The 23,763-nt window shown below is 43.4% G+C and overlaps 1 protein-coding gene across 2 annotated transcripts in view; it reads left to right on the forward strand.

The window, feature by feature from the left end:
- The window catches only part of MOB3B (MOB kinase activator 3B), a 108,852-nt gene extending 87,817 nt beyond the window's left edge, over positions 1 to 21,035 (forward strand). For both annotated transcript variants that reach the window (XM_054177899.1, XM_054177900.1), the window contains exon 4: positions 19,923 to 21,035. In XM_054177899.1, the coding sequence (XP_054033874.1) occupies positions 19,923 to 19,952 (30 nt within the window). In that variant the 3' untranslated portion in view covers positions 19,953 to 21,035. The remainder of the gene's footprint in view (positions 1 to 19,922) is intronic.
- Positions 21,036 to 23,763: the final 2,728 nt, after the last annotated feature.

Below are 23,763 nucleotides of genomic sequence, written 5' to 3' on the forward strand. Positions count from 1 at the left end.
TATGGCCTCCCTGCTACCAAAACCTGCCAGTGATGCCCAGCACAAAGCATTCTTTACAAGATAAGTAATGTGCAACCTGTTGGTTAAAGCCTTGCTTTCTGTTTTCTGCCGTGGGTTTCTTACCTCTGGGGAACAGATCTCTTCATGAGTTTTCCTATGTCGAATACAAGAATATTTATCACGTGACAGAAGTATTTGTTGTGAGCCTGAATTCACCAGTGTTTGCAAAGGATGTGACATGAACCAAGAGTAGTAACAAGAGCAGAGCTTGCTGCTCGTTCAGCATCTAGCATCCAGCAACAAGCTCATCCTCGATACACACAAAAGGAAGACCAAAACAGGAATTCCTGTCTCTCTTAAGCTGGTGTTCACTGATTTACTTTGCTGTCACTTTATGAATTCTGCTGCTGAAAATGAGAAGTGTGGAAGCACTGTGCATTTCACATGGAACTAGCAGCCTGCTAGTCTGGACTCTGAAACAGAGATTCAAACACTTGTTCCCCTTCGCTGCTAGGGTAGATCAATTGTCTTCAGGACTGCTTCATAGAATGTCTCATCTCGGTTAAAGTGTTCTCAACTTCTACAACCAAATACTCCATCCCTGCTTGCAAGAGGTGTTGCTCTCAGGCTGGATGTTAGAAAAAAGTTCTATACAGAAAGAGTGATTGCACATTGGAATGGGCTGCCTGGGGAGGTGGTGGAGTCGCCATCACTGGAGGTTTTTAGGAGAAGACTTGACGGGGTACTTGGTGCTGTGGGTTAGTTGCTTGGGCGGTGTTGGATTGGTTGATGGGTTGGACGCGATGATCTTGAAGGTCTCTTCCAACCTGGTTTATTCTATGTATTCTATGTATTCTATGTATTCTCTGTAGTTAAGATATAGCTTGAGACCTGGTTTTAATATAACTTGCTAGAAGAGGCCATTAGTCAGGGTTGGGATTTTTTTACTTTTAAGAAATACAATCTGCTGTATGTAAGGCAACAAACAAACAGTTTTTATTTCTTCTGCTCAGCACAGCATGAATCATCATAAAATTGATTTTCCCTTAAAGAGAGGTACCTTCTCTGACAAACATCACTTTCCATTACTTCCATCTCAAAAGAAAGGCTAACCAACAGGATTAGAGTACTGCTACAGGTATGGCAGAAGTTTCTCTGGTATTTCAAAGAATAAGAATTCCTCCTTCATTCCTCAGTGTAAGAGGATGGTGTGTCTTTTTTAGCAGTAGCTGGTGACCAGCTTCAGATGTGTGGTTTGACATGCTGACTACAGAAACTGTTTACCGCTGCACTTCATCCTCTTGAAACTTGAGGATCAGGGTAGCTACAGCAGCATGTCTAGAAAGGGTTGGGGAAGAAAAAAGCAACTTCTGAAAAGCAGTAAAGTTAATGCCAGAGAGGCATAAAACCACAAAGTGGTGTTGGTTCCTCCCCACCCTGCCCAGCAGAAAGGTGCCTGTCAGAGAGAGGCAAAGGTGGAGGCAACAGCAGCCCTACTTCAGTCATTTAAGAGCCTTCTGATTTAGAGGCCTTAGAGATTTGTGTCCAAATCTCAGTGCAAAGCACTTAGCTGGGCAAGTTAGTTGCTGATGCAGCCAAGTCTGCTCCGAATTTCTCAGCACCGATCCACGTGAATTGCAGTATCTTGTTTTGATTTCTAAAGATCTGTGCATTTTAATTTGCCTGCTGCATCACTGTGCCTTGTGTTAGAGTTATCTGGAAAAAAAACACCACAACGTGCCTGAGAATGTGGTGTGATTTCAATGTGAAATCTGGAGGTCTGAGCATGGTGTAATTCACTTCAAGGACCAAGGTTGCCAAGATGCCTTCTTCTAATCTTTTTTTTTTTTTTTTCCTTAAAAAAAAAAAAAGCCTGTGGGAGTTGTGAACCTAGCTCTTTTTTTCTCACAAATGAGCATCACTCACTAACATACCCCTAAGTTGTATCTCTAAAGAGGAGAGATAAGGCAAAAAAAAAAATAATGCTTACAAAATAAATATTTGGCATTTTAGCTGTACAAGTATATGCAAGGTTGCAGAAGGTCTGAGAATGTGTGCAGGACTTGCTCTGAAACTCATGTTCTTGAAAAAAACTGAGGTGGCAAATGCAAATATATTTAATCTCTCCATGGCCACCCAGTTAACAGCACTGTGGAAAGGTCAAGCATTCATACTGTGTCAATGAGCAGTGGGAAGTGTTGTGCAAGGAGGACCTGGCCAAGTAGGAAGCAGTAATTTGCATGGTTTTGAGTACTCTGGCTCCTCTCACATCTATTAGGAATTGTCAGATGCACAAATCTGTTTGCAGAAATACCAGTATATGCCACTTTGTAAGCTTTTCTTGTTACCCAAGGTAGTGTTCTCTTACAGAGCAAAGATTATCTTTTGTGCTTTTTCAGAAATATCTAAAAGTGTGTTAAAAACCAGTCAGAATCCCAGCAGATTCCTACATAACTTTGGAAACTATTGATGGCAGTGAAATTTCTGAGGACAGGGGTAAAAGACAGCAGAATGTGGCAATCTGCTTTGCTAATTTTCCAGAAGCCTTTCTTTCTATAAGTCACATCCTGTGAACACACTGACCTTTTTTTTTTCTTTTTTTTCCAAAAGTCCAGTTTTTTAATAAACATTTTGTTCATGAGAACAGAAATAATAGCACTGGAATGGGAAAAAAAAAAAAGAGGAGGATACTTTTTACATGTGCTGTTCTGATAACTGTTAAAATGTTGGTTTCATTTCAATGCAGAGACAATCAACAGTGATAGCAAGTGGATAGCATTGAGGCTGGAAGTGATGGCAGTCAGAGGAGCTGAGTGTGTAAAAATGGTGGAGCTGGTAATTGCCTTTATGAGGATGGAGTTCCATCTGCAGGATAAGCAAAGACAGTAAGGTTTTCTTGTCTTTGTTCTCCATTATTCTCAGTATAAAAGCTTCCATTGCTTTCAGAGCATGACTGGCTTCTGGTAACACTTTCATCCAATATTTGGAGCTGCTTTAAAGTAACCATCTAAATGGGACTTTTTTTTTCATCTCTATAGAGAGCCCCCGTTCTAAATGGTATTTCTAGTGCTTGACCAGGCAGCAGTCTACTTAGTAAAAAGATGAGTATTTAATACATTAACCTAATCATTAAATTCTGATTTTGTTGATGTTGTTTTGGGTTTGGGTTTGTTTTAATTTTCTTTCTTTTTTTAATTTCCCTTCTAGGAAGCAATTCTAGGTATTATTTGCAAAAACCTTTTATGGTCTGAGTGACAAAAGATTTCAAATTTAAACATGCTTAGGAAATTACACACTGAGTTTTGTGTAATGACTGTAACTATAGCTTTCTGTGTTTTATGATTCAGAGCTGCACTGTTGACACTAACCTGAATCTGAGGCACTCTTTTTTTTAATTCAGTCAGCGGAATTATTCCAGATCTTCCCATAAAATTAAGAGAAAAATCTAACCCTGCAGTGACAAATGATATGTTTATGTGCTGTTTTTAAGCCAACACTCCTATTACACAATATGCTACTTTGTGTGCTGCTCTAGGGTGCTCTGAACCCTGTGGATTGACTGACAGGTTTGTAGGCACGTGTAGCACAACAGACAAAAACTACAAAGAGAAAAGGAAGAGTTGTTCTTGTACTTTGAGCCTAGGGTTTAAGAAGTGCTGCCATATGTGTGACTTTGTGAAAAGACATTTTTTCCATCTCTGGACCTTTCAGCCAATATCTTCCATAATTGGCTAAAACAAACCAACAAACAAAACACCAAAAACCAAATTAATTAAGGTATAGTTCCACAATCACATTGAGCCAAGATGAATGCAGTCTGAATCTGGAAATAATGATTCTGTCTTTCCTATCACCACTCACTGGAGAGTCTTCTCTCCTTCCTTGTGTTAGAGCTGGCCTTTGTGTTACCATTGTCAGATCCAAGGGCAGATCAGATGAGAACCAGCTCAGGCAAAAACTGATGGTTTTCATAAATCATGGACAGTTTTGAGTTGGAAAGGGACCTTTAAAGGTTATCTAGTGCAACCTCCTTAAACTGGAGGAACATCTTCAGCAAGTTCAGGTTGCTCAAAACCCTGTCCAGCCTCACCTGGCAAGTTCTCAGGGATGGGGCATCCACCTGTCTGGGCAACCCATGCTGGTGTTTCACCACCCTCATTGTGAAAAAAAAATATTCAATGTATCTATGCTGAATCTCCCTCTTTGAGTATAAAACCATCATCCCTTGTTCTGTCGCAGCTGGCCCTGTTCTGTGCACATCTGTCCTGTAGAACCCCTTTAAGTACTGAAAGCCTGCAATTTAGTCTCCCCAGAGCCTTCTTTTCTCCAGGCTGAACTGCAACTCTCTCAGACTTTCCTCACAGGAGAGGTGTTCCATCCTTCTGATCATTTTTGTGACCTTTCTCTGGACCAAATCCAAGAAGTCCATGTACTTGTGCAGAGGGCTGCAGAGCAGGATGCAGTACTCCAGGTAGGGTTTCACCATAGTGAGCCACCTACATCATCCTGCTGGCCACACTCCTTTTGATGCAGCCCAGGATACATTTGTCCTCTGGGCTCCAAGTGCACATTGCTGGCTCATGTCAAAATGAGTGTAATCTTTCCCTTCTTCCAGTCACCAGGGACTTCACCTGACTGCCAGGACTTCTCCAAAGCCACGGAGAGCATTTTGGCAGTTGCATCAGCCTATTCCCCCAGGGCTCTGGGGTGCATCTCATCAGCTTCCATAGATTGGTGTTAATTTGCTTGCTCTCAACTAATGGCTGGCAGAGCACTGCTAGTGCCGCTGAGAGGGTGGCCTCTTACGGGGCTGGGGGCAGTCCTGGCTGCTGGAGGCTCTCCTTTTTGTGGGACGTCGGGTGCTCTTGCGTGAGCAGCCCCTGCCTTGGCCAGGAGTGGAGCCATTGTGGCTACAACGTTGGGCAGAGGGACCTGCTGCTGGCACCTGCCCCAGCTCCTCCTGGGGCTGCTTCTGCTCTGCAATGACAGAAGCAGATGTGGATGCTTTATGTACCATAGAACCTGCAGAGCTGCTGGTGGAGGCCAGCTCAGGGTCAGGATTCCCCATGTGGGAGGTGGTGGGGCTGTGACTGGCTACAGGTCTGTTCTGGCCAGCAGTGTAGGAGCGCAGCAGTGTTCTGGCCTCCTCGGTGCACCAGCGCTGGATGACACCAATGAGTCCATGGACCACTCGTGCTGTGTGTTCCTTCAGAAAAGGCTGCATGTGGTGGACCAGGGCTTCTCTGTCCAGCCCATACAAGCAGAGCCCTTGCAGCATCACCTTTTCTATGGCTGTTGCCAGCCACCACTGTCCCTCATATATAGTCTCCAGGAGACGGTGCAGCCAGGGCAGCACAGGGGAGAGGAGCTGCTGATTGTCCCGGAAAAGGACTGCCCAATTCTCAGGCAGGAGGCCACCCAGAGTAGCCCTGGCTGGTATCCTTGCAGCCCCCTGTTCTCTCAGAAAGGGCGTCCTCTGTTGAGTGGATGGAGGGGACACCACGGAGTGATGGGGGCAGCTGTTGCCCACATAGCTGGGAGCTCTGCCTGCCTGGCTTCTGGGGCTGGATGGCTGTGTGGGGGAACTGATGACATGGTTTAGATAGTCATCTTCTCCCTGCAGAGAAAAACTCACTGTTGCCATCTGTCCTCTGCAGAGTGGGCAGCTGGATGTTTTAGTTGCCCACTGGAGGATGCAGCCCAGGCAAAACTGATGCTGGCACGGTTGGACAATGCCAGCACCAGTCTGAGCACCAAGGCAGATGGGGCAGGTCTGTGCTGTCTCCTCAGCCATGTTGGCTTCTTGCATCAGGCCAGGGTGAGCTGATGGCAAAGAATCTGCTTCCCTCCCTGGTGTCACACACTGCAAAAGAGAGAGGCCACAGTCACTTGCTGCCCTGGGGAGGAGAGGCAGAAATGCCCAGACCCCTCAAGAAGGACCATCACAGCTCCATAAGCCATATTGTCCACCCCACGGCTGCCTCAGGGGTACATTTCCCCACACAACTCACCTCTGCTGCTGCAGGAATGTCTCTTAGTGCCTCACTGCCTGAATCAGACAGGGCCAGGAAACAGTCTGTGGCTTTGGGACACCACCCAGAGCTGCCGACAGCAGCCCTCAAAGCAGAGTCCAGTACCACTAGAAGTCTTGCTCCAGCTCCAAGCTCCACACAGCAGACTTGCTCAGCAAGGGTCCAGGCATGAGCCAGACTGGCCCAGGCTGTGCTGAATCCTGAAGCTAAGCAACAAGGAACGTGAGGTCACAGTCCATCACTCAGTGGTATCAGCCCCCACCACCTGGTCATGCCACAGCAGGCCTTCCACCTACAGGCACATGGCATCAGGAGAAAAAGTAAAATACCTCTGTGACGAGAATGGAGACAGGGACGACAGCACTCAATATGAGTGATAATAATCATCCCACTTTATTGTTCCACACCTCATTACTTATAGTCTTATACATAGTTAATTCTATTCTAATTTAACACATGCTATTGGTTACTTTCTAAAAGGTTACATCATTGTTTTCACTACTCTGTGGAATTTTCTAATTGCTCTTTTTCCCAGATCTTCGCCTACTCCTTATCTTGTTTGCCTTCCTTCTCAGGGGCAGCTTGACTTCAGCATACCAAGCATCAGAACTTTTCCACAACTCCTACTCCATTGCTATATTAATAACAGAAAGTCCTTCAAGGCCTGGCTTGCACAGGTGTTCCTGGGACCCATGTCCCCTCTTGCTCAAACCAAACCCCAACACCTCTGTTGGCAATAAATTTGCTGCATCTCTATTCTGCCATATCTCAGTTTGCTGTATCTGTATTATGGGATGAAGAAGACAGTGTGGGTTGATGGCATTGCAGTTTCTACAGCTGTGAAACTTGAGCATGAAAGCAGTTCAAGCCAAGCTAAACATCATTGTACTTTCAGAGCGAGTGTTGATAGCACTCAGCTTAGAAGATGACACTTCTCTGTCAAAGCCCTTCTGGTACCCTGACCAAGGGATTTGAGCACCATGTGGGTGCACAGGCACCATCTGAGCCTGTTGTCAACATCTGCATCTTTCCAAGCTCATTATCTCTTGTCCTCTGGTGGTATTTCTGTGTTTCTTCTCTCACTCCACCTGTGTGCTGGAGTAGAGATAAATAATGTGCAGGTGTAGAGTAAGTAAAGTTGGAAGGATCTCTGGTTGTGCCATTCCTACACAAAGGAATCCTTTTACTCTCCTACTCGTGAGTTCTTCCAGGGTGGGTGTGGGTCAGCAAAAGGCAGCAGAAGTGGGAAAAAGCAGTACCCTGTGAGTGTCACAGAAATAGGGACTCATTTGTTTTATGTTGATTAATGGCTGCTGGAGCCCTGCTAGTGCTGCCGGAAGATGAGCTAATTAAAAGTGCTGCAGGCACTTCTCTTTTATGGTTTCTGCTATGCTGAGGCGACAACAAGGCCTCATCCTGGGACATATTCAAGGTCAGGCTCGACAGGGCTCTGGGCAACCTGATCTAGTTGAGGATGCTCTTGCTTACTGCAGAGGGAGTTGGACTAGATGACATTTGGAGGTTCCTTCCAACCCAGACCATTCTATGATTCTGTGCCCTAGCTCTGTCACTACTGAGTGTGAGGCCCAGTAGCTGCTTGTTGCGCATCCAATTTACTACAAACCATACATCTTTTCACAAAATAAGTGGCAGCTTTGCTGCATCTTTGTCTGTACCACAGAAAAAAAGTGTTTACTTGCTGGGTAATTCTTTACCAAAAATGTCATAGGTGTAGTAGAAATACCAGACACCAGCTCTCACAGTGGAAAAACCAGCGGTATCAGGCTTAACAAAACATGACAGGCCTTTTGGTGAGGGTAAACTCAGGTGGAGTACAGCTGAGTTAGGATAATCCAATGAGATTTCTGCATAGAAGTCTTTCAAGCATGTATTTTAAAATAAAAGTACTCCTTTCTTCACTTTTTAGGGAGGTTAGGGGGAAGGCTTGTTTTGTTTGGTTTTGTTTTCCGAATTACTGATATGTCTCCATAGCTAATCTTTTTTTTATGTTCAAAATCAAACATTGCTGAGAAGCAACATTCAGCTTTGATACTCAAAGAAAGCAGTCATAAGGTGCACTGTGGTGCCAGAGTTTCTGAGTTAATAGTTTCTGGCATGCATGTTTTTAATGACTATTTTTATCACATCAGGTGCTTTACTCACACTGTACCCAAACACACACTGCTGAGAGCAGAAGGACTTTCCTACTGACAATTTTCTGTGTGTCATCAACTCATCAGAGGTTTTTGGAGTGGTTCTTCTTGGTGCTCTGAATTAACCACTCTACTGTCTCGTGCTAGGGCACAATTGTTTCTCTTTGGTGGGTACGTAATTACAGGTGTGTGTTGCTGTGGAGGAGCACCCCACGTAAGTCCTGTTTTAAAGGTTAGCTAATGAACATAAATTATAGACTGCTGAATGAAAAGGGCTTCTCCAAATTAATCCACGTTTCACAGTTTGCAGTAAACAACACCACATTTGTACTTCAAAGGGATTATTAATGCAAGATAAAAAGACTTGGAGTTAACAGTCCAGAATAAATTTGGAACAGGAAGCTTCTCAAGGAGCTTATTTCTTCTAATGTCTTAGATTTTTCAAGACATTGAAAGAGCAGAAACAAGCTGCAAAATAGCATGTGTCATTTTTGCACTTCTTCCTTTTTTCTACCTTTTACTTTTTCTTTCTCTTTGTTGTTTTTTTTTTCCTTAGCAGTGAACACCTAGTAGTTTGCTGTACTACAAAAGACATGACACATCTTTCACATAATTACATAATTCATTTTGAGCTTCTGATGAGTTAGTGTGCATCTTGCCAAGTCAATAGGTTGTTGCTCTGTGCTGGCTCCGTTTGTGTGGGGAGTAGCTGGTTTGGTTACAGCAACAAAGTAGTGGGGTGGGAGGGGGAAAGGAGTAGAAAAAGGCAGTTGTGGTAGCAAACCCACAAAAATAACCCTAGCACAAAACAAAAACCAATAAAACAAAACATGCACAGAAAAACCACACCTAAAAAAACCCAAAACACACCAATAAAAAAGCCAGTGCTGTAAAAAAGGCATTTGAAAGTCTTTGTTTTATAATGGATACATAAGTGTTTCTTATACTGTGTTGCATGTGAGCTCTGGCACACAGACTTGCCCCTGTGTTTAAATTTTGAGCTGAATCAGAGCCAAAACTGCTTCTGAGTAACCACAACGTGATACCTCACTTTGTCTGTTCTAGCAACTTGTAGCTGATGTGAATCAGCGTTGTGGTTCATGCCCCATGGAAGAAAGTCCCTGGAGAATAAGCTGTGGGTAGAATCAGAGTAGTTCTTACATCGGTTAGCTAAAGAGGTCCTTGATGATTGCTTGTGCTGTGTGGAAGGCACATTAACAGCAAGTAGAGACTGGAAAAATCTTATGCACTAGCACTGAACTGAAAAAAAGAAATAGCATATGAGAATTCCTTCACCATGCTTCCTGTAATGCTTTTGGAAATGCTTTTGTCTTGTCTGCATTAGCATCTCAGCTGTCCAGGAACAGGCTGCCCAGAGGCTGTGGAGTCTCCTTCTCTGGAGACTTTCAAGTCCCACCTGGTTGCATTCTTGTGTGGCCTGCCCTAGGAGATCCTGCTTTGGCAGGGAGTTTGGATGATGATCTCTAGAGGTCCCTTCCCACCCCTAACATTCTATGGTTATGATTCTCTGAATACATAGATCAGCTGCCCTTATTAGGCTGAAACACTGAGTCAATCCACTGATTGAGTCTTGTCAGTCTTCATAAATGACTGCTTAAAAGCCCAACACCAGCAAAACTTTACCATTTCCTGGAACTCAAAACAACTTGGAATTTTGGATAACTGTTCAACAAGTAACTATAATTTCCTTTCTGTAACACTCAATGGATTCATTCAGTAGTCCAAGTGGTATCAGAAGGCAACTGTGAAAGCATTATTAGTAACCAGTTTTAGGAAAGCTACCTAACTAAATATGTATGTTTTCATAATTTGTACAGTACTTACTGAGTGACTTTATTGGTTTTATTGAGTGTTTGATTAGGCTATTATTATTCTTTCTAACCCCACATGAGCCAGGAAAATGAGAAACAGCAAAAGGAGATGGTTTTGTTGTCCCATTTAAATAGATGTGTTAGTGTATAGAATTATTTATGTAAAATACCTAGGATATGCAACAAAAACTGCAATTTGTAGTAGGGAACTAGCATGTCTCCTCATTAATTTTCTTCAGAATTTTATACTAGTGTTAGTTTGCTCAGTTACTCTGCATGACCTCAGAGACAAAAGCAGCACATCTAAAGCCTTAATAGGGTAAGATACCCTAATATTAATAGGGTAAGATATGCTAAAATCAGCCACAGAAGGACTTTTATTTTATTATTATAGAAAGGGAAGGCAAAAAAAAAAAAACAACAAACATGCAGAAGGTGAAAGCACCTCCTTGGAATATGATGCCTTTAAGCCTGTCAGTTGTCCAATGCATGTTCTGTCTATCTACCTGGATCTAGCCTGGCTGACAGGTGCATCTCGCAGTGTGATTCCCTGATCCTGTCCCTGCATGCAGTAAGTTGATAAAACACTAGTGATAAAGGATTACACTTGCAGACAGGAGTATTATCTGTCTGCAAACATCACCATACAAATTCAGGAGTAATCAACTAGGATTATTATCAGGCTATCCTTAGCTTCAAAACAGCTACCCTGAAGCCAAATTGATTGTAGGAGAGATTATTTCAGCCCTGTGCATCATGATAATTGAGACTCATTCAAGTGGAAGACATCCTAAAACCTAACAAAGGAAATACCCAAACGATCAATATGCCCACTGGTTAGCAGTTACTAATCTTACTGGTTTTCTGTCAGTATACAACTAAAGAAGCACAGGGAATTTTTTTCAGTAACTTTGGAGAAAACCATTCCTAAAGGAAAATTCAAGGCACATCTCTAACTAAAAATGTCAGGGCAAGAAAAAAAAAAAAGAGTTTTGCAAATGACTTAACTGTTACAAATCTGTCTGTAGCCTTCCTATCCCAGTCAATTGGCTGTCTGAATATAGATTAATTGTGCAGCACAGGATCAGGGACCATGTCATCTTTGCTGTTCCACAGTAAACAGCCTCTTCTGTGAACAGGATACCAAAATCCTATGTTCACATGATGGTTATCTGTCAATTGCTGACATCTTTGTGAAAAAAACAACAACAAAAAGTCACAGAAGTCAGAGCTATTTGTGCTTTTGAAGAACACTCTTCTAACCCTTTTGCTTCTTCATCTACTTATTGTGCTGCTCTGATCTGAACAATAAGACCATGAAGTGACTGTGAACTGGTTCCACTGAGCACCTCTGACTATGTGTGAGGTTCCCCTTGGATATAGCTTGCTTTTGTATCTGAGAGCAGGGAGGAGACAGGTATGTCAGGGGTCAGTGCTAGGTCCAGTTCTGTTTGGCCTGTTCATCAATGGCCTAGATGGAAGGCTGCAGTGTCCCCAAAGCTATGAGGAGTGGCTGATGTGCCATCAGGCTGTGCTGCCATGCAATGAGACCTGGACAGCTGGGCACAAACAAGCCCAATGAAGTTCAAAAAGGATTAGAGTCCTGCACTTGGCAGGGAATAACTCCAGCACCAATATAGGTTAGCAGTTGACCTGCTGGAGAAAGCTCCACTGAGAAGGACCTTGGACCTGCTTGATAAGTTATCCATGGGACATCAATGTGCCCTGGTGGCCAATAGTATGTCAGAGTACATTAAGAAGAGTGTGTCTTAGCAGGTCAAGGGAGGTTAGTCTGGAGAAGGAAAGTCTGAGAGGGCTATTATCAATGTCTACAAATATCTGAAGGGTGGCTGTTAAGAGAATGGAGGCAGTCTCCTTTCAGTGGTACTCAGTGTGGCAGACTCCCTTCCCTGTTTTGTGCTATCGGCAAACGTGCTGAGAGCACATTCTGACCCTTTGTACAGGTCATTGATGAAGATGTTGAACAGAACTGGATCCAGTACTGACCCCTGGGGAACACCACTAACCACAGGACTCCAGCTATACAGCCCTACTGGTCACACTTCTCTGAGCTCTGTTGTTTAGCCAGTTCTCAATGCACCTCGTTGTCCAACCATCCAATCTATGCTTCCTAAGCTTGGCAGAAGCCTTGTTGAACTCCAGGCAGAACACATCTACTGCCCTCCCCTCATCTATCCTTTCCATTATGAGATTGTAAAGGGCTATCAGACTGGTCAAACATGACTTTCTCTTGATGAATCCATGCTGACTACTTCTGATAATCCCTTCTTCCTCTATATGCTGTGAGACAGCCCCAAGAACAAACTGTCCAATCAGCTTTCCAGGTGAGGCTGACCAGCATGTAGTTACTTGGGTCTTCTTTCTTGCCCTCTGTGAAGACACTGGCTTTCTTCCAGTCCTCATGCACCTCTCCTGTTCTCCAGGAGAGAGCTTTTCAAAGACAGTGGAGAGTGGCCTAGTAATGACTCTGCTAGCTCACTTGGCACTTGCAGGGGCCCATGGATTTGCATCCAGTTTACCTAACTGTGTTCTAAGCCAACTCTTCAAATGAGGCAAAATCTTCCTTTCTTCTGACTTCCTCTATGGTCTCAAAGGTCTAGGACTCCTGAGGGCCAACCTTAGCTGTACTGACGCAAAGAAGGCATTCAATAGCTCTGCCTTCTCTGTATCCTCTGTCACTGTTCAGCAGCAGCAGGCCCACATTTCCTCTAGTCTCCTTTTGCCTATAGTGTTCTTGAAGAATCCTTTCCTGTTGTTTCCTCTAGCCACTTCTCTGCTGAGACACTTAAACCCTCATCATGTTTAGAACAATTGTCTATTATCTAAAGCAAGCTGTTGTCACATCATCCTTAGGCTTGCCAGCTGGCAGTAGGAGGAGGTGAGGAGGGAGAATGGCAAGCCCCACTCAGGTTACAGTGTGGGGAACTGAAGAGAGGGTGGGAGAGTGGGATGCAGGCAGTGAATAAGGATTCAGATCTTTAAAACATCCCTGGGTTTAGTGAAGGTGATTACTGCATGCATTAATTTTTCTGGTGTTCTTATAGAACATAATTATTTACACAATTCACTCCTGTCACATCACCCACTTCCCCACCAGCTTTTGCCCAGGGCAGGCTGCAGACCCCTCGCTTTCATTAAATACTAGTACAAAGATGATGTCTGGGGTTTTTATGCCTTATATTTTGCCAAATTAATATTTGAGTCATGCAAGCATAGAAACACCATTTTCTAGAAGAACATGATTCTTTATTGGAGAGCACATTCTTCTTGTAACCCATTGAGCATCTCCCCATAGTATCTCTTTAAAAAGAAATTTCTTCAGCTGTTCATGCATCCTGTAAGACATGGGATTTTTTTCCCCATTCCTTCCATGCTTAATGTAAAGGTAAAACAGAAATTAAAATATTTTGGGTTAGATTTATGTGCTGAATATATCTGACATTCATTTTAGAGCAGTAGGGAGGGAAGAGGGCCAAACATCCATCAAAGATAAAAACTCATTATCAGACAGTGTGTTGCTTTTTTCCTTATTCTTGGAAATAATATTGGTACTCCCTGAAAAATATTAAGGAATGTATCCTTCACTGAAATCACAAATCCTGAATGAAACAGTGAGATTTCTGGTCCCTATAAAGTGGCTTGTTAGCCATCAAGTGTGAAAGTACTTTACGGACATGGCAAAGAATAGCAAATGTTTCTCTCTAAGTTACCTAGGGGTTAGTTCTCTGTGAAATTCTCCCCAGTGGCTGGTGTGTGGGCATGTTCAACACTCAGATAAGGTCCCTGATTTTGTTTTCTGGGTTTGTATTTTTGCCTTAAAAAAAAAAAACAGCAATTTTTTTCTGCTTTACATTTTTTGGGTTGTGTAATCCAAAACTGAGAGGAAGAACACATCTAAATGCAGTGATGCAGAACAGTGCTCTGGAATTTCTTGTAATTCATTTTCAAGAGAAAGGGCTTCTGGCATCAAAAGCTCTAGTTGGAGAGTTTCTGTTAGTGATGTTTTGGATGTTTAGTCAGTAAAGAAAGACTCTGAAAGTTTTAAATGCCTGTAATTTTTTTTCCTATGTGCCTGTCAATGTCTCTGTTTCTGACTTGCCTGTCTAGCCTGTATATTTAATTTATCTCCTGCTGGAGCTGTATATGGTAGTGCTCTAAGTGAAAGTGTCAGGCTTTCCAGTCTTCCTGCCTTCTCAGTCAACAGCTGTCATTTCCCATGTTTGGGAAGCATCTTTATGTGTTTTTAATTCCAGTTCTGGGCCCCTCAGTTTAAGAAGGACATTGAGACTCTTGAACGTGTCCAGAGAAGGGCAACAAGGCTGGGGAGAGGCCTCGAGCACAAGCCCTGTGAGGAGAGGCTGAGGGAGCTGGGATTGTTTAGCCTGGAGAAGAGAAGGCTCAGGGGAGACCTCATTGCCCTCCACACCTTTCAGGTAGTTGTAGCCAGGAAGGGGTTGGTATCTTCACCCACCAGAACACGGGGACACAGTCTCAAGGTGCGCCAGGGGAAGTTTGGGCTCAAGGTGAGGAGAAACTTCTTCACCAGTAGAGTAATTCGTCATTGGAATGTGCTGCCCAGGGAGGTGGTGGAGTCACCATCCCTTGAGGTCTTCAAGAGGGGACTGGACGTGGCACTTGGTGCCATGGTCTGGTCATGGGGTTTGTGGTGTCAGGTTGGACTCGATGATCTTTGAGGTCTCTTCCAACCTTGGCAATATTGTGATACTGTGATAATTGATATTAGTCAAGAACATGCCTCTACACCATTCCCAAATTAAAACAAAGGTTGCAGAGAATCACAAAACCCAGGAATTCCCGGGGAGCACTGAAACCTCAGCTCTGATTTTGTGTTCAAGTCAGTGCTTACCTCGTGGCTGTGCACTGCCAGAATAACCCAGAGGCCAGATCTCTGATGAGGTTTGAAGGGGACTTCCTCCACTGGGTTAAGTGGAATAGGTCTGTGTGCTAAGTTCCCTGGTGCCTATCCAACTCAGTTTTCCAGCAGGCTCTGTGAAGAGCAGGGGTTTTGTAAAGTCAGTAAACACTTCAGAGGAAGTGTTTGGCCTGTAGGAGCAGTTTGCTCTGTAAAAGGCTCAGCATTGGGCTCTGTAGTATGCAGCATGCCACACAACCACGGCTGGACGCTGTGGGTGTGACTTGATCTCATTCTCACCAGCAGAGATGGTAAGAGTGGCCTAGCAATGACTTCTGCCAACATGTTGAGTGGATAGCTTTTCCTTTGCAATTTTCGTAATTGTATCAGTCATCTGAGACGCCTGTTGGTGTTCTTCCCTATTGTAAATGTCTATTAAAAACACCTGACAACAACAACAAAAAACCACAAAACAAAACCACAAAGCAAGTAAAAGTAGATATCTCTCAGAAAACAGCTGCTTTTCTAGCTCTACATATTCCTGGGGTTTCTGTTGTTTTGTTGGGTTTATTGTGAAAAAATCACATCTAGATCATAGTCATTTGCTGAAATCAGTAAAATGTTATGCACCTATGCACAGGAATGTGCATAGGTCTGCATTTATCTGTCCTTCATTTACCAATCACGCTACAGCTCAATACAGAAAGAATTTGTTGGCATCAGAAAGTACGCTATTTGGTAAATTTTAACATTTTCCTGGCTTTACAACAGAAGGCCTGTTACCTAGAAGCAAGGAGAAAACTGCAAAGCTATTTGCAGCATCATTCTCATGGCACGGTAGGGGGATAGGATTTAGGGTGAAGACAGTGGTTATAAAGGCCCATGAATATCTGTGTAACCAAACAAAAATCCAGAAGTAAAGGCAAGGAGAAGCTTAGGGTGAATTTGTATTAATATGAAAACTAAATTCTATCTCTTCAAAGAAGTTAGGAATGGTATGGTAAGTTTGTGCTTCAGTGAAGCACTCACAGCTGCACATAGCTGAAACTCACATAGCAAAGTGATTTAAAGCCCTCTAGTTTACCTCTCATTTATTTAGTTTAGGCTCCTACCTTTTCTAAACCTGGACACATTTATGTGTGTTTAAGCTCTTGCCTCTGATGCTATTTTTTTCTTTACAGTAAGAATGGAGACACATTTTGCATGCTGAATTTATCAGCTATGATAGAGGTTTATTATTCTACTGGGAGGTAGTTTACTCCTGTGGAAGGGTGGCCAAGTTTACAACAGTTCTCATACTGTCCTCATTACACTGTATACTGCCTTTCTAACAGGATAAGATGCTGCTATCCAATTGCAAAGAGCTGTTCAGCAGCAGCTGCAAGAAGTGATGGTGTTCTGTCCTGAAGACCTATAGCTCTGTCTATTGGTAACAGAGTGTGGACCTGCAGTCACTGTGCAGGTGTAAATCTAGGGGACTGCAAAGATTAATGCTGCCTTGAGTAGCATTAGCACCTCAGATAAGGGGGTGGGGAAATGATTTAAAATTTGGAAAGAGGACACAGACTTTGTCAGGAGTACTCCCTTCCTGAGCATGCTCTAGCTCTTTGCTGCTGGTGGCAGATTTTAAGGAAATTCCTGAGCAGTCTCTGCAACGTGTTTGCCTCCTCAGTCCCTAGTAAAAACCCAGCACCTGGCACCTCCCTGCAGAGGCAGCTTGGTAAGGAGACCTCAGGGGCAGCACCCATAAAGCCAGCTTTGGAAGCAGTGTCAGGCCCAGTCAGTAAAACTTCTGGTGGTGTCAAACTACATCAGTGCCTGTGGCTCCTGCCCTGCCCCACCCAGGAAATGCTTCATATCAAACTGAGTGCTGCTGGATTTTACCAGTTTCTAGATTCCTGCTTTGGTCAGGGCTAGTTATCATGGTGTTAATATAGTGGTAGATGGCATGCAGCTCTTCAGTATTTCCTAGCGTAGCTGTTTTTTCTGTCCTCTCTGAAAAAGAGGCACTGTGGGACATGGTTTAATGGGCGTAGTGGTGTTGGGTTGACAGTTGGGCTTGATGATCTTAGAGGATTTTCCCATCAAAACAATTCTGTGATTCCATGTTCTTCATTTGGTGTTTGTTGCTCTGAAGGACTAAGCTTAATTGCAACTGTTTTAAAGAAAAGCAACCTTCCCCCATATAGGCCCTTTGAAACATTTTTTAAAGGGACAGATTTTTCCATGATGACTCACCATTCTCACCTTTAACAAGCTAGGGAAGAAGCAACTACTAGCTCAGACTAGAGAAGATCACACATTACTGTATACTAATTACTAATTACCACTGTCTTTATAACAGCTGCAGAGGGCAGTGTTGCATCCTATTACATTCATGACAGCAAAACAATAAGTGATGCAAGATAGTTTCTGGTTCTACAAGAAATGAAACCTAATTAAAGCTCTGGAATGGAGAAAAAAAGTCCTACAAGTCTGTGTAGGATTCTAACCAGAGAAATGATCTGTTGAGCCCAGGGATCAGTTCTGGGCCCTATCCTGTTCAATATCTTTATTGATGATCTGGATGAGGGGATTGAGTCCATCATCAGTGAATTTGCAGATGACACCAAGTTGGAGGCAGGTGTTGATCTGTTAGAGGATAGAAGGGCTCTGCAGTGGGACCTTGACAGGCTGGACAGATGGGCAGAGTCCAACATGATGGCATTCAACAAGTCCAAGTGCCAGGTGCTGCACTTTGGTCACAACAACCCCATGCAGAACTACAGGCTGGGGTCAGAGTGGCTGGAGAGGGGCCAGGCAGAAAGGGACCTGGGGGTACTGGTTGATAGTAGGTGGAACATGAGCCAGCAGTGTGCCCAGGTGGCCAAGAAGGCCAATGGCATCCTGGCCTGCATCAGAAATAATGTGGCTAGCAGGAGCAGGGAAGTCATTCTGCTGCTGTACTCAGCACTGGTTGGGCCACACCTTGAGTACTGTGTCCAGTTCAGGCCCCTCAATTTAAGAAGGGCATTGAGACTCTTGAACATGTCCAGAGAAGGGCAATGAGGCTGGGGAGAGGCCTCGAGCACAAGCCCTGTGGGGAGAGGCTGAGGGAGCTGGGGTTGCTTGGCCTGGAGAAGAGGAGGCTTAGAGGACACCTTATTGCTTTCTACAATTACCTGAAAGGAAGTTGTAGACAGACACAGGTTGGTCTCTCCTCCCAGGCAACCAGAACAAGAGCACCCAGTCTCAAGCTGCACCAGAGGAGGTTTAGGCTTGAGGTGAGGAGAAAGTTCTTCACAGAAAGAATTGTTAGCCATTGGAATGGGCTGCCCAGGGAGGTGGTGGAGTCACCATCCCTCGAGGTGTTCAAGAGGGGACTGGATGTGGCACTTGGTGCCATGGTTTAGTAGTCATGAGGTGTTTGGTGACAGGTTGGACTTGATGATCTTTGACGTCTTTTCCAACCTTATTGATTCTATGATTCTAAGATACAGTAGTGATCTTATAAATTATTGGACAAATTACTCAAGCAAGCTAAGATGATTTTTTTCAGAAACTCCTAATAACTTGGCAAAGCTAAATAGATTCCAAGAGAAATGCTGTGCAGTCTGAAGACATTATGAAAAGGGACTTAAAAGAGACAACATGCACAATTGTGGTGGCCCATAGATGTGGCAGCCGTTGAGCCTTGACAGAAAATGACACACATTTGTGCCATCACTGTTGGACAGATGTTGTGTTTACCCCCAGGCAGCGGCTAAACATCACGCAGCTGCTTGCTCACTTCTTCCCCATCCCCATCCCACTGGGATGGGGAAGAGAACTGGAAAAAAAAAAAGTAGAGCTCATGGGTTGATGTAAGAACAGTTCAGTAACTAAAATAAAATCAAATATAATAACAATAAAAAAGATAATGATCAGAAGTAATGGGGTGGGCGGAAATAAAGAGATAAATAAAAGCCAAGAAAAGACTAGTGAAGCACAATGCAGTTGCTCAGCACAGGCTAACTGATACCCCAGCAGTGATCCCTCCTCTCCTGCCATCTCTCCCTGATTCACACACTGGGCAGGTGTGTGAATCCCATGGTATGGATTTACCCCTGTGGCTAGTTGGGGTCAGTTGTCCTGGCCAGACTTCCTACTAGTTACTTGTGCACATGCACACTGGCACAGCATGGGAAGTTGAAAAGTCCTCGATTTCCTAGCAACAGCTAAAACCATAAGTATATTATCAGCGTTCTTCTTGTACCAGTTCCCATGCTGAATCCAAAACACAGCACTATTCTCCTTACTGAGAAGGAAAATCAGCTGTATCCTGGATGAAACCAGGGCTGCAGACCATCTGATTCATCTTCCCAGAAAATCTGATCACAAATATGAATAGTTTTATAGAATGGGGCAGCCATTTAACAGAGGGTTTGTATTGGAGTTCCTGTAAATCAGATCACATAAAATCCCGTATGGATCCTAAACCCCAGCTCCTAGTGGAGGTTTATAAATAGTCCAAGATCCCATCCTACAGACAAATGCCACAGCTGTGGTCAGGTCTTAAAGATTTGCATCCACATGCCTCTCTTTGGTCCCTATGTAGGCAAATGTCACTAGGAAAGAAGGTATCCCCATGCTTCCTGTTGGCTACAGAGTCAACAGTGGGAATACTTATTCTTACATCAAATTAAAATGCTTCTTGCTTTTGCAGGTGGCTTTGTTGTTATTACTATTGTTGTTTTGGTTGGTTGGTTGGGTTTTTGGGTGGATTGGTTTTTGTGGTTTTTGTTTGGGTTGGTTTTGGCTTTGTTTGGTGAGACACAGGATCACCTGGTTAGAGAATTAGTAGGGTATTAAAGCTGTCAAAAATAAGAAAATGCTGTATGCTAATTACCAGTTATGTTCACTGTCCTCAAAGCTGACAGACAGGACAGAAGCATGGTGGAATATAAAGCAGAGGTGCAGAAATGTTCACTGGGAAGAGGTGTGCGCACGACAAACGCATTTCACTTTTTAATCTCCTCTTCCTGTTTTACAGAAAGAGATGACAGCCAGAATGTGTCACTGAAAAGCTACCCACTGAAGAAAGGCAAAGTCCAATTTCCTTCTTACTGCTGAGTGCAAGAATGTGACAGCCCTCATAGGCTGAGCCTGCTTGTTAATCCTTGGAAGCAGGAAAGTTGGGAACTACAGTTACTTCACAAATGCTTCCCACTACTGTCATTGTTCTTAACCCTGAATATGCTGCTCGGAACCTCACCTGAGTGACATGGACTGCTGAGGAGTAAGAGAATCAACTTCATGTTGGTTCTAGCTCCTTCACTGGGGAAATGAAGCTCTTCAGCTGTGAGCCATGACTGAGTGTGTTCCTGCTGCTAAGCTTTACTGAAATTCAGGTCCCTGGGCTGACCTCCAGATTAGCTCTTTTGAAATGACACTGTATTGTCAGCTGCAATGTTGTTTTCTTTTTCTATTGTTTCTTGGTATGTTCTTTGTTCTCTGAGTGCAGCAGAATGTCAAGAGCATCGAATGCAGAAGACTTTTAGCTTTTAATGCACCCACCCCTCACCAGGCCACCTGAGGCTTGGCCACTCTTCCCAAATGCCAGTGAGCCTTGTGTTTCCAGGAATACAGCCATGTCCTTCAGCTGATCAGGCAGTTTGTGCTTCATTGTGACTCATAACTGGGTAAGGATGGGACAGTTTCTGATCTCAATTATACAAGTAGGGGTCCAGATACAGCTCTGCAATGCTAAAGTATTTCCTTTGAATTCATACTGTGACAGCACATCTGCTTAGTATCTCTGCATAACATAAAGAAGCATCTAGAGCCAGCATCATCCTCTCAAGAGAAGGATCCCTCTCATTCACCTTGAAGGTTCACCTCTTCAGGGAAAAAAAATAATGTTATTGACTGGGAGGAAGATATAGCAAAGATGAGTATAAAGGTTACAGCAGGAAGGACTAAGTGAAGGTCTCTGTTGCATCCAATGCCCAGCAGTGTGGCTTGCTTTCCACAGTGAACTAACACAAACTTTTTTTCCAGTACTTGGTTCAATTTAACTATCACATGTATGCACAGCCTGAAAGGATCCACTGGAGCAAATCAAGTCTTCTATGCCAAATATGCCCTGAGAAGAGGCTTCCTTCTGAAAAAAACAAACAATAATTATTAAAGCAATACTTGACAGATCAGAAGAGATAGAGCTGGCTAAATGGGAATCAAGTATTCTGTGCCTTCTATTGAATTTTGCACATTTGTGTTGTTGTGAAAGACTGACAAGTAAGTGCTGAACCCCGTTGCTGCCGTCTCCTCAAGTTGGTTAGGTATGTTTGCATCTTCTGAGACAGGATCACAAGCAAATCTCATAGAGTATCCCATGACTGGAACGTCTAAAATGGAAGGGTAGCAGACACTAAAGAATTAGCAGCAAACATCTTCTGGCTCATACTGCAATGCATTCTGATTTGCTTTCCTGCTTGCTTAAAATAGGGCTTGAAAGTATCAGCGACCACGTTCCTGCTGGGACCAAAGGGCTTTTGTCCGTGAAGGGTCAGTAAAGCTGTGGTAGAGGCTTTTTTGCATCTTCAGAATTATGCAATCAGCATGATCCTTTGCTTTCTAAAGGATGGACTCTGAAGCGCGCCTACCTCTTTCAGTGGTCTTTGCAATCAGGTTAATTCTTTGGGGATCGAAACACGCACACGGATAACTTCTGGCCTGCTGGCACTTTTGCAGGATAGAACTAGCCTTCGGAATTCACTGCCGCTGCCACCACCAAGCTTAGTTGCCTCATTTTAAAGAAGATAAGAAATGTTTTGTCTTTGGAAGAAGGTATATGTTGGCAGTGGATGACAACTTCCTGGAATTACACCGCCAGCTGTGTATGAAAAAGGTTTCATGTGCTCCTCTGAAGTGCCTGGGCTGTCGCACTGCTGGAGATGAGGCTGTAGCTGATAGAGGGCTCTTGAATTTCTTTGTGGTCAGTTGCCATCTGGTGCCGTTATGGCTGGGCAGTGCTGCAGCGTTAAAGTTTAGCATGAAGATGCAAATGCATGGAATGTAGTGTGTGAACATCAAAATCACTGCATAAATTGAGGGGGGAAGAAAAAACGGTATTTTATGCATACAATTATTTATTTATCTTATTACAATACCTTACGCTCTTTTGAGTCTCTTCAGTGTAGCTCGTCTGAAGATGAAGCAGTTATTTGAATTACTTTTGAATAGCCTTTTTTGTGAATGCATTAATTTTGTGACTGCAAAACTTCTCTGTTGGAGTGTTTTCCTTTTTCTTAAACCACTTTCCGTAAACTCTTGTGTTTCTTTTTCTAGTGCAGCACACTGTAATGAGGCAAAGGAGAGAAGCGCAGAGCTGAACATAGAGGATTTGTGTTTGACCTGGCAAAAGCCCATTACATCCCAGGAGAAAAACCAGCCACAAAAAAAGTGCAAAATGTACTTGTGATTGCTTATTCTGCTGGCAAGAACAAGGAGTTTGCTAGGTGGTGAAGTAAACTTCCTCCAAATGCAGAGTTTGGCCTTCAGCTGAGTATCTCCCAACAGATGCTGTTGTTTCCACTGCAGAGGTGTTTAGCCACAGCCTGGCTATCTCATGCTCTTGCACCATTTCTTCTTTTCTGGTGCCTGGTACTTGATACCCCTCTAACCATAACATCTGGAAAGTGGCATCACTGCATAAAAGTATCATGTTATCTCTCTGCAGAGGAAAATGGGGCAGCATCCTCTTGGATCGCATGCTCAAGGATTCCAGCTTCATCAATAATTTACTTGGGGCCACAGATTAATCTTTTGATTGTTAATTGCAGGTCCCGATTTAAGTGGTTCCTCAGGATACATAATAAGAACTGACTGCAAATGTGATTGTATGCAAAAGCACCCATTTCACCTACTGAGAAAAACTTTCTACATGATTGTACCAATTATGTATGTTCCTAATCATTCCAGCATTTCAAATAGTTCTGGGATCTGGGGGGTGGGAAGGGGTTGTTGTTTGAGTTTGTTGGTTTGGGCTTTTGCCATCACCTTTCTAGTCTTCCAATCAGGTTTCATTTTTCTTGGCTACAAAAGAAAAAAGACAATTACTTTTTATTCTAATCCTTATTTTAAGAGTTGTTGTTACTGTTAATCTTCAAGGCACTATAAGAAGGATCACTTCAGCTGACTGAGGCCACAGTTAGCTTTACTTCAGAGTGTGAAAAGGGCCCTGTGATACCAAAATTGCCTTCAGTGGTTAAAGACTTAATAGCTTTCATTGACTGTCATATAGTGAAAGATTGTTGTAATGAACTTCTACATTGTGTCATTCTATTGACAAATGTAAGATGCAACCAATCTTACTATAGCTTCTGTGAGGTTTTATGAAGGATGAAGTCCCAACATCTCTCAAAAGGTTTGGGGTTTCATACAGAAGTGAAACTGATGATTTCTGTCAGGTTTGAGAGAAGTTGGTTGCTTCAAAACTTGAGTTTTCTCCAAGAGCTCCATCAAAACTTAGATAAGGTATTTGACTCTCCCAGCTAGCAGATTGATTACAAACAAGGCAGGGGAAGAGGAGGAAAGCAGTTAAAGTGTAACTCAGTGAGGACCTACAGACAACTATCCAAGACATACAGAAACCTAAGGGGTAAACCTTGTCCCAGTGGTCATGTGCAAAAAAATTCTTGGGCTGTGTGGAAAGGACATAGATTGATATCCTTTGTAGTCAGGGTCTCCGTATTACCAAGTCTCTACTATCAACAGTAGACTAACAGGGTTTTTTAGCACCTTTATGCTTCAGGTCAATAAACTACACATTCTGGAGCCCTCTCACAAAAGGCCATTTTCTTTCAGTTTTTGCCTTTTCCATATGTTCAGGA

Source organism: Dryobates pubescens, chromosome Z, assembly GCF_014839835.1.
Source record: "Dryobates pubescens isolate bDryPub1 chromosome Z, bDryPub1.pri, whole genome shotgun sequence".
NCBI classification, from domain to species: Eukaryota; Metazoa; Chordata; class Aves; order Piciformes; family Picidae; genus Dryobates; species Dryobates pubescens.